Source organism: Chenopodium album, chromosome 8 (genome assembly GCF_948465745.1).
Source record: "Chenopodium album chromosome 8, dcCheAlbu1.1, whole genome shotgun sequence".
NCBI lineage: Eukaryota > Viridiplantae > Streptophyta > Magnoliopsida > Caryophyllales > Amaranthaceae > Chenopodium > Chenopodium album.
The window spans coordinates 17,471,952-17,483,886 of record NC_137841.1 but is presented as its reverse complement, the minus strand read 5'-3'; the positions used below and the strand labels follow the sequence as shown (position 1 = coordinate 17,483,886).

Genomic DNA, 11,935 nt, shown 5'->3' with positions numbered 1-11,935 from the left:
TATAGCATGTTGTCGGTCCTGATATTATTGCTTATGTTCAGAATTGGTGGAGAGGGGAAATTGATATTGCGGGAATAAATAACACTTGCATCGTTCTTATTTCGAAATGTAATGATCCAAAAATGATTTCGGAATTTAGACCCATTAGTTGTTGCAATGTTATTTATAAAATTGTGTCAAAAGTACTTGCGAATAAATTAAAAAAAAAATTGGGGGATATTATATCTCCGAATCAAAGTGCTTTTGTCTCGTAGAGGTTGATAATTGATAATGCCATTGTAGCTTTTGAGGTTTAGAGGTTGCTATGAAAAGGGCAGGCAAAGGTAAGGATGGTACTATTGCAATGAAGTTAGATATGAGCAAAGCCTATGATCGGGTGGAATGGGGTTTCATGGAACAAGTTATGTTGAAGTTGGGCTTTTCGACCAGTTAGATTCACCGGGTTATATGTTGTATCAACAGTGTATCCTTTGCTTTTAAGATCAATGGTCGTATTTCAGGGGCTGTGGTACCATCAAGGGGTTTGCGGCTTGGCGACCCTATTTCTCCGTACTTATTTCTGTTAAGTGCGGATGCTTTTTCAACTCTAATCACTTTGGCTGCCAATCGAAAGATTATTCATGGTGCTAGAATTTGCAAGAATGCTTAACATTTGTTTTTTGCTGACGATAGTCTCCTTTTTGCGAGAGCTAGTACACTAGAATGCTCAACTATAGCTAATATCATTAGCACATACGAGAGAGCATCGGGTCAGAAAGTCAATTTAAGCAAGACTGAAGTGTTCTTTAGCAAAAAGGTTAGCACTACTCGAAGGCGTGAAATTATAGATATTTTGGGGCTTCGTGAATTTGAGCGGCATGAGAAATACCTTGGTTTTCCGACTATTATTGGAAGATCGAAAAAAGTGATTTTTGCAGGGGTGAAAGAAAGATTGTCGAAGAAATTGCAGGGGTGGAAAGAAAAATTGTTGTCTAGACCGGGTAAGGAAGTTATGATTATAGTGGTGGCCCAAGCAATCCCGACGTATATGATGAGCATTTTTAAGATTCCAGATGGCCTTATTGATGAGATCCATGCAATGTTAGCTCGTTTTTGGTGGAGTTCTACGGAGTCCGTAAGCAAAATGCATTGGCAACGGTGGGATCTTTTATGTTGACCTAAGGCTCCAGGGGGATTGGGGTTCCGTGATCTTAAATGTTTCAATCAAGCTCTTCTTGCTAAGCAACTTTGGTGATTACATCACAATCCAGGTACGTTTATCCATTCGGTTCTAAAAGCAAAATATTTTAAAAATTGTGATTTATTGGAGGCTAGTAGGGGTCATGACCCGAGTTACGCTTAGAGGAGCATGTGGAGTGCGAAAGAATTGATTCTTGAGGGCCTCAAATGGAGGGTGGGAAATGGATGTGAGATCAAGGTTTGGTGTGATGCGTGGTTGCCTGGTAACACATCGGCCATTGTACCAACTCCGCTGCCTAATAGTAATATGGAGCTGAGGGTTGTGGACTTGATTGATCATTGTAGCAATTCTTGGGATATTAATGTCATCAACAATAATTTCAATGCTGCTGACAGGGCCTTAATTATCACCATTCCCCTATCCAATTATAGCTCCCTGGATAAAATGTACTGGTGGCCTTTGAAGGATGGCAAATATTGTGTAATGTCGGGTTATTAGTTGAGAAAGAAGTCCATGAGTGTCGTACTGAGTGGGGATTCTGATGAGACGTGGAGACTAATCTGGTCTCTCAAGTGTCCTTTAAAATTGCAACACTTTCTATGGAGGGCATGTAAAGGATTTCTAGCGGTGAAAGAGCGACTAGCCTATCACCACATTGTTTCTGAAAAGACATGTTCTATATGCGAGTCCGATGAGGAAACTTTTATCCACGCTGCTTTTAAATGCTCTGCAGCGAAAGAGATTTGGGCTGCCAGTCCGTTTGCTGATCAAATTCAACAGGCCCCGATTTCCAGCTTCATTGAAAGGTTTCTATGGCTCTCCAAAAATGTTTCAAGGACTGAATAACGCTAGCTTGGGCCTCTTGGCACTGCAGAAATATGGCCACTTTCGAGCAAAATTCATTTATTACCGTTGAGGTTGCTAAGGGGTTTGTGAACATGGTGCGTGAAAGTATTGAGTGTGCTGAAAATGTTGCAAGCAGACCTAGCCAAATCAACTCATCTGTCAGTTCTTGGAGCTGCCCGAGGCAGGGAAGGGTCAAGGTGAATTGTGATGCCCATTTGGGTGTCAAAACTTGCTTGGGGGTCGTGATCAGAAACGAACAAGGGTCTGTGGTTGCTGCAGCAGTAAGGCAAGAGGGTGCTGGATGGAAAGTGGGTATTGCAGAAGCTGCTGCCTGCCGCTACGGTTTGCTGGTGGCGAAGAGGCTTGGTTTCTCTGATGTTCAGCTTGAAAGTGATGCTTTGAATGTGGTGAATGCTGTCCGAAACTATGCAAAAGGATTCTCCCCTGTTTTTCTTCTATATGATGATATTTGTAGGCTTTCTTCTAGTTTTAGTTCCTTTTTAATTTCTCATGTAAAGCGGTCGGGTAATACTCTAGCTCATAATGTCGCTAGATGGGAGACTAGAGGTTGGGATGAATTTGTATCTTTGGGTCCTTTTCCCCAAAGTCTATTGACTCTGGCGGAAATTAATCTCCTTTAATATTATTACCGCTGCTTGCCCTAAAAAAAACAAGTAATTTAATACAACTATTAAAAGGACCACTAGCCCCATAATGTACATGAAGTACACCCTTATCATCCTCATGCCTTCCTCAAAGGTGAAGACAGGCTGATCTTCTTGGTTTTCTTGAAACATGGTGGCCGAGTTTAATGGTGGTTTTTTGGTTTGATTTTTTCGGGTAAGGAGGAAAATGGAAGAAGATAAGAATAAAGTGGTGAGTGGTGATTATGGATAAGGGTATTTTTTTTTATAGTAAAAAGTAAGTATTTTAGACCGTATTTTTATACATATATGTATAATAATCGTACAGTATAAAGTACAATTTTTTTTGTCTGGCCAGGAGAATGTGTCATTTTCTTTATAAACAAGCATTGTTTAACCCTTTAGAGTATAGTAAGTATATTAATATGTTCACTTAGACTGTTAGAGTACTTTTTTATTTTATCTAGTGATTTTTTGTGATTTGTGCACTACCATATTATATGACCATTTTACCTAAGCTATAAAGTCCACTACTCTACAGACTCATGTCCAACCAATATAGGGAAATGACAAACATTCCCACACCTAAATGGGTACTACATGTTATAGTGCTAAAGGGACCCCCTTTTATGTACGCTTGTTTTAATATCTTTGTCTTTTTGTCCCGCAGTTAATATTTGATCCGATAAATATAAGTTTGAACCAAACCCATCGATATTTATCTACGGATAATTGAGTATTGTATGAACGAGAGTAAAAGAAAAACACTTGTGGGATGTATGAATACAACACGTAGAAGAATAGTAATAATAAGTATCTAGGAATAGTCAAATTAGCGCGAAAAAGGGATCTTGCACCTGATCATTTACTTCTTGTTGCCTTAGTGGAAAGAATTATGGCGGAAAGGAGTTTCTTCTGACATAATTTTTCTTTTTTTTTTTCTTTTGTAGTTTCGTTTCTTTTCCTTTTGTTTTACTTTTTTTTTTTTGTTTTTTTTATCTTAATTAATTTTTTATGACTTGCTTATTTCGGTCTAATTTGTGTATTCTTTCGTCAATTTTGATAAAATTTTGTCAATAGTGAATTAACGTTACCTTTTATTTATCCCCCGCGGTTCATATTGTATCCGATAAATTTCAATTTCGATCAATTGTATCAATATTTATCTGGCGCTAATTAGAACAGCTGGATTTCATATGCGTCATATATTATATTTACTATTCAAACACTATTTGACACTATTCCAAATAGTAATTTCCATTACATTTACTTGTTTTGCCGACGTGAATTCGGTTTTCCGTTTTATTTGTTTTTCTGTTGTTTTAATCTAGTTTTGTATCTTTTGTCTTTTTTTTTTACGACTATGATAAGTATAAATTTGTGTTTTAGTAGAGTAAAGCAAGGTAAGAGTTCACCTTTTTTTAAGGTTATTCGGTCAAGGGAATATTTTTTTTACCCTTGACCACCTTAAATTTATGTCGTATGACTTAATATTGTATGAGTGTTTTCACTTTGACCATGTCAATCTTATGATTTTATATGATTTACTTTACTTTACATTTTTAATAAGGGTTACTATTTAAAATGCTTGTATTTATAAGGTTTTGTCGTATATTTAGATATTCTTGGGTAAATTTATATGTACTATCTAATAAGGGCAGGGGTTATTTTTCTTTTTACTATTTTTACTTACTCTGAAATATTTTGTCCAACCCTATTAGTATTGTAATCTAAGGTCTTTGTTACATATAAAACAAAAGAATTTAATATCAAGATTCTCATTATTACCAAAATCTTGATATTTACCAAAATAATCCTTGATTTTAATTTATTTACTTTTTTATTTACAAATTAATCCCTTTATTTTCCTATAAATACCCCCCTAATTCTCAAGTTTTAAAACACACAAAAAATTCCTACAAATTCTCTCTCTAAAATTCTCTCTAAAAACTTTTCTCCTCTAATCTTTGCTTTAGCTAAAATCTCTCCAATTTAGCTTTATTCTTAAATTATTAGCTTATTAAACGCATCTTATAATTAAGTTGATGTTATTTTTTTTTTATTGTTATCATCTTTAATTCCTATAAAAAAAAACACAAAAATATTTCAAGTTCAAGCATTATTTTTCTTTATCACCCTTGTTAAAAAATATTAGTTTAATTGCTTAAGTATTCCTAGTCTATATTAAAAACAAAAAAAGGGTTTGTTTATCAAGATTTAACTTTATTTTTCAAGTTTATTTCCTCTAACCAAAAATAAAAAAAAAAATAAAAAAAAAAGTTCTTTAGCTTTATTTTTGCATTAATTTCCTTTAATGTCTCAAAACTCTAAAAAAATCACTTAGTCTCTTTTATTGCACTTTAATTAAGGAGTGATCATCTTTTCATCCCTGATAAGTAAGAAGGATTATCCAAAAAATTGCTACATCTAGTTCGAGGTATTATCTTTATTCCTTTCTTAATTTCCTTAATTATTATTATTATGCTAACTAATGTGTTTGTTTTCATGTGATGTTACTAATAGGGGTACTGACGGTATTAGGTGCTAAATTATCCCTAAATCTTTCATTACTCACCATAAGAAAGCAAAACCTATTGGTGAGGTGATAGGCCAGGTTACAAAGAGGGGGGGTTACTTGCATTTTGCATTGCATCTTTTATAATGCATTTTAAATATAAAAGGTTAATACATTCATGTGACTACCTAATATATATTTTAAAGAATTATTTATTTCTCAAAGTGAGCTTAAAGACCTAAAGAATTAAGAGTTTAAGCAAAGGTTGTTCAAGAGTAAAGAATTACTTACCACGACCCAAAGATGGCATGTGAAACAACCCTTACGATCAGAATCCGTTCCAATTATTTATCTCAAGTGCTAGAAATTTTCAAGATCTTTCTAACCATATATCACAATAAGTTTTTCGATTTTTCTATGATTTTTAATGATTTTTTTAGTTCAAGCTGTCAAAGAGATGAAATATGCACGTTTTTCTCTTAATTGCTTTTTTAAAAATTATGTTAATGGTGGTATGTATATACTTCCTAACTTATGGAGTTTTAATTAAAATGTAATTAATCTTATCTTAAAAATGACTTTAGAAATAAGAGTTTTAACCAGGCTTTATTCTAAGTGTTATTTTAAGAATATTTTATTTCATTTTAAGACGACTTGAGAAATAAAGTTTTAACAAACATTATTTTCTTTTAGAAAATTTGTCAAAAAAAACCTTTTAAATGGCTCATTTTGCAAGAAAAAAACCTTTTGAAGCATTCTTTGTAAAAAAAAAACCACCACGACGACTTTTTTTGTATAATGAAACCTAGACCCTCTTTTCCGGCATTGACTCCCAATTTCAAGCGTTGACCCTTTACTTTTCCTAGTTGCTGCCAATTATTTGGATATTTGCACTCTCCCTTACATTTTCCTCTTATTTCCCTTCCAAACTAATCCCCTTTAATCTTTCTCTCCCATTCCTCTATGAATACATTGCAAAGCCATCAAATCAATTTGGGTTTTTATCTCTCTCTCCTTTGTAAGTTTATAATCATCAATTTTTATCTGGAAGTAGTATAAAAATTGGGGCTTTTTTTAGAGTAAAGAAAAACTCACTTATTTATTGTTGTTAATGGCTAAAGGAGGAAGAAAGGGGTTGCTTGGACGCAATTTGAGGTTTCCAAATTACAGAGTGAATTACAAACCCAGGTATGTTCTTCAATTTCGTGATGAATTGCATAAAGTTTTTTAGGGTTCAAAAAATTCAATCGACAAAAAAAAACCTAATTACCTAATTGTTGCATGTTGTTGTTGAAGTTGAACTTTGATGCATGAATAACACCCAAAAACTTTGATGTATTCTTGAATTTGTTGAGTAGAATTGTTGAATTGTTGCCCTAAGTTGTTGAAAATATTCGATTTTTTTTGTTTGTTGTGTTTTTCAGGTGGTGAATTCAAGAAGAACGAAGAACAATGGACCCCCTTTCAATGGTGAATTCAAGAAGAAAGAAGAACAATAATGAACCCCTTCAAAGGCTTCAATGGTGAATTCATCACTACAATTGTTGAAGAAATGAAATAAGAACCCTAATTCACATAACAATTGATCTGATTTGGGAGATGATTTGCCCTAAATACCCTAATGTGGCCTGCAAGTAGGAAAAGTAAAGGGTCAACGCCTGAAATTGGGAGTCAATGCCGGAAAAGAGGGTTCAGGTTTCATTGTACAAATTAAGTCGTCGTGGTGGTTTTTTTTAACAAAGAATGCTTTAAAAGGTTTTTTCTTGCAAAATGAGCCATTTAAAAGGTTTTTTCTGACAAATTTTCCTATTTATAATTTCGTGAACCTTTTTATTTCTAACCCTTTTGTGACACAAGGATGAATCATAACCTTGCTTGTTTATTTCTAATAATTAATGATAGTTAATATAAGATTATGGTCTCATTTCCAAACATGAGGTTAAGATTAATTATTTAGTTGTATAAGGTTGTAGCAATTATCCATCATCCATAAAAATAAGCTTGTATCCCATCATAATTACCCGATGGATTAATTGACAATCAGATATGATTAAATAGTTTATTGTTCCCTTTTATTTGGTAGTAAGGCCTTGACAGTTGTCGTGTTTTATTTGGTCAATTCCATTAAGCCTAAACACATAACCCTTAAAACCTTACAAAAATTACCCTTGAGTGATTTTAAACCCAAAGTGAGATTATACATTGAACCCTTATAGTTTCACTCCAAAAAATACCTTGACCCACTTAAAAGTCGTCAATCGGGTCGCATTTGTTGAATTGTCTTGTTCAACAGACATTTTTGGTAATCACTAATCAGGGTGATTTTTCTCAACCAAGGTGGTTCATTTTACTTTTACGAGTGAATCCGTCAAATATCACTAAAATCCCACTTACAAAATGACATTTATGTCAACAACCCAAATTAAAAACCCAATGGAATTGGTTATTTTAAACATGGCATCTGTCTGAACTACGAAGGTTTTGATCCGTGAGTGAATTCAAAATCTCACTATGATCGGTACGTAGTGCAACTTTGGTGCTCAAACCTACCTTATATTAATTTTTTTTTTTTTGTGGTTTACACATCTTAAAACTTGATTCTTAACAACGCAATAGTAAGAGCCCGTTCCTTAGAATGGAAGGGAAGACGATTCCAGACACTCGATTCTCTTAACCTAAACCCCGAACCCTGTGCCTTATTTCTTTTTATGGAGTTAACAATTGATTTTTTTTTTTACTGTTTTAAAATCCATCCTTATTTGGATAAAAATAAGGTGGCGACTCTAATTAAGTATTTAATTATAAGTCTTATCAGACACTTAAGTGGAACCTTTTATAGACTAATTTTCTGTCCAGAAAAAACCAGGTACCACATATACAAATCTGAGAATTATAGTGCATTTTTGTGATTAATCTACAATGCCCAATAATTTTGAATTTTAGACATAATTAATTAAAAGTTCAAGCAAATTTCAAACATACCCATTTTCAAACCCAAAATTCGCTGCTCTAAATTCATAATTACACCGCAATTTACACCCCCAATAAAACCCAAATTATGATGCTCTAATTAATTAGGAGAAATAACATTTATGTACTATAGTCGTTCTTCTTTGGGCAATGTGCATATCCTTACAACAATGGCAGCAGATTCTTTAAGAAAATTCTAAGTACAACAAGTAAGAGAGAAAGAAGAGTTAATGGCGGTACAGTCTAATTTTTTCGAGAGGAAATTGAAGGCAAAAGGACGAATTTAGGTGGTAATTATGTTGACTATAATTAACAATGACATGTCAGTAAGTTATTAACCTCTTTGATAGGTTGCCATTCATCGTGGACCAATATGAGAAGGCAGGTGGGAAAATTTGGACTATTCCGAGCTAAATTAAGTTAGGACTAATTTGAGAAGACCGCTGAAAGGTTGGATCATTATTTTCTCATTTTTCTAAAAAAAAATAATTCCAACGACAATTCAGTAAAAAAAAAAAAAAACTAACCCTAAGCAAAAAATTTGGTAAAAAAAAATAATCTCAGGCGACTACTAGGCACAAAAATCTAAATTTTTTTCCAATAAGCTAAGCTTTCCAAATATCTTAATTTAATTCGTTATTGTGTTTTTAAATGTATTTTTCCATTCAAAAATTTGAAATAATATGTCATCTCTTTTAATTTTGCTCTATCTCAATATCAATTTTATCTCCAACCTCTTTTTAAAAAAGAATTTCGTTAATTAGGGGTTGAAAAATGTAATGTTTTTTAACTTCAAATTGTTAACTCCTTTAAAGGGTGGGAATTTTTATTTTGTTAATTAAGTAGGGTTCTCGAAATGTTTGTTATTTTTGGGTTAATTATCACCTAAGATGCTTTTTTTTTTAACGAAATTGTCGCTTGAGGTTAGCTTCTTTTTTTTTTTTTTTTTTACCAAAGTGTAGCCGGAGTAATTATTTAACCAATTGTTAATATGGGTCTTTTTTATTTACCAATCTGGTCAATTAGACCCACCCCAAGCCTTTTCCATTCCCTTTCCTTAGCCATTACTACACCACCATACTGTAGGCATCGTTCGAAGTGTGCCTACGTTAAGCATATGGAGAATATGCTTGATACTCTTAGGAAGTGGGAATTGACATATACGATTAGGGACAACGATTAAGGATAGGGAAATTCTCAATGGTAGCCCTCTACTTTTGCTTTTTCCCAATGGTAGCCAATTTTTTTTCGCATTCTCAATGGTAGCCTTCAACTTTTTAAAAAGTTGCAACCGTAACCTTATTAAGTCTAAACCGTTAAATATCCGTTAACTTTAACTATTTTCAACCATTTTCTCTCTCCTAACCATTTTCTCTCTCCTTCCCTTCACTCATCTTCCTTGGCAGCACCTCCAACCCCAAAACCCTCCACCCGCAAACCACTACATCTCCGTCCCTCCTTTCCACCGCAACAACCACCCCCTCTCCATTCCCCCTCCACTCAACCACAACAACCTCCCATAGTCCCAAGAAATTGGCCACCAACAACCCCAAAACCCACCACGAAATTAGCCATCCACCCTACCCACGAAAACACCCCCATGGAACCGCCGCTCAACAAAACCCCACCCAAGAAACCCGCAACTCACAATATTACCACCCAACCCATGAAAATCACCACCCATGTATGCACGAAAACCCCATCCACGAAAAATACTCCCACGAAAATGAGGAACCCTAGAATTTGATTGAAAATAAAAGGGGGAGAATGGAGAAATGAAGAGCACTTCATATTTCAGAGAATTAAACAATTGAGAGTTTGGAGGTTGATGGACATTTACACATTTATCAAATAATAATGGTGATGAAGGTGGAGAGATAAATCTATGGAGTTTGGAGGTTGAAGGAAGAGGAGAAATAAGGAGGATGGAGGTATTTGTGTGTGGGGGTATTTTTAGAATTTTGTTTTTTCTTTTTCTTTTTTTTTTAAAAATTATTGGAATAGTTAACTTGTTTAGTATTCCGTAGACCGTAGTTAGTTTTAACGGGAATTTAACAGAAAATCATCATTAAGGTTACAGTTGTAAAAATGTGAAAGTTTAGGGCTACTAAAGAGAATTGAAAAAAAAATTGGCTACCATTGGGAAAAAGCAAAAGTAGAGGGCTACCATTGAGAATTTCCCTTAAGGATAAGGAAAGTAGGGAGCCGCCAACAAGTTATTAAGGAACTTGTAAACCGTTCACGGATCATAAAAAGGCAACCATGATAAAGGGACAACGATATGCAACAACGATTGACCCGTGAAGGTTACACCCCATTCATAATCCATGAGATTAATTACTAACTCCATATGGTTCGAAACCACGAAAGGAGGATCGGGGATGATGGTACGAAGTGAGTCATGAAGTCACATTTGGCCGTATTGGCCTTTACTCGATTCTTATAGAGAAAAGTGATTCCTACGATCTCAAAGGCATGCAAAAAAAGATTCAATTTTCTCCAAACTATTATTAAGCTAAATTGGTTGAATATTAATGCAACATATAATTCTAAAATATCGTGATCACTTGATTAAACAATAAGATTAAAAAGGAACCTAAACCGGTCGTCCAAATTATCTTATTAGGCGTGATTTTCAACTACATATTCCCTTTAAACATGCAATATGGTGATCAATAAATAATAATAGAATAAAAATTAATATTGGAAGCAATTGAACAATAAATTGTTAGTCAAATCAAATATAATAATCCTATCATGATGCTAGCAATATAAAAATAATAAGAGTAATTAAAATAATTACTCACTTTTTGCGTTTCCTTGAATTGCTACATCATAAATAAATTGTTAGTAACTTCAATAAATATTAAATCAAATTGATATTAAATTAAATAAAAGCAGAGTTAATTATACCTTTCACGCCTTGGTTTATGTATAGAACTTTGGGTATTGTATGGATTCCTTGGAGTGCTTAGGGAGAAGTATTATGGAAGAATAGGGAGGCTAGTGTTTAGGCTAAAGACGGAGAAGAGAATGATTTGATGATCAAGCTTGTTGATGATTGAAAAAGGGGTGGTATGTGTAGACACCTACTTTTGGCCTCTTGTCCCGAAAGGAAGTGCGATGATGTTACAAAAATCCGTTCTTCATGTTAGATCAAAGTTGAAGTGTTTATGGACTACGAAAAACATTATGAAGTAAGTTAAAACCCATATTTGAGACATATTTGAGACCAAGTTATCTTAGAGTCTTTTCCGATTACTAATTAGGCCTAAAACGTGTTCATACATGTTTAAACTTGATTAATAATGAACCCAAATGCGTCAAATGCAATGATTGGATCCAATGGAACCTACATTGTTGAAAACCGAGACAAACAGATAAACTAACCATCAAGTTCCCGTAATAGGCCTATACAGATGGATAGCCCTTTCAAAGAGCTTTCCAACGGTATATTATAAAGCCACTTCCGAGCCAAAACGACGAAGTTATGATCAAAATACTTAACCGGGCCCTAAAAACGACACCCTTGCACTCCAACGGCCATAACTTTTGATCCATACAATATTTTAACCTAATTCTAACGGAATTGGAAAGTAGACATTCAGAGATTTCCAATTATATCTCACACGCCTTAATCCAACTTCGCAATCAAAAGTTGTGGAAGTTTTAAAAATGCGCTTTTGTATAAGGCAAACCGCACACCAACGTAACTCAATCAGTTGCGTGCGCCTGGCGCGCACGACTCATTGAGATGCGCGCGGCACCCAGCACGACTGA

The 11,935-nt window shown here is 34.3% G+C and overlaps 1 protein-coding gene across 1 annotated transcript; it reads left to right on the top strand.

The window, feature by feature from the left end:
* Window positions 1-1,693: 1,693 nt before the first annotated feature.
* LOC145642774 (uncharacterized) lies at window positions 1,694-2,026 on the top strand. The gene has a single exon (XM_081693948.1). It carries the CDS (start codon window positions 1,694-1,696, stop codon window positions 2,024-2,026), a length of 333 nt encoding a protein of 110 aa, XP_081550074.1.
* Window positions 2,027-11,935: the final 9,909 nt, after the last annotated feature.

Bases quoted from the DNA above. Each gene is read 5' to 3' on its own strand.
- LOC145642774 (XM_081693948.1), top strand. From the start codon at position 1,694: ATGAGTGTCGTACTGAGTGGGGATTCTGATGAGACGTGGAGACTAATC.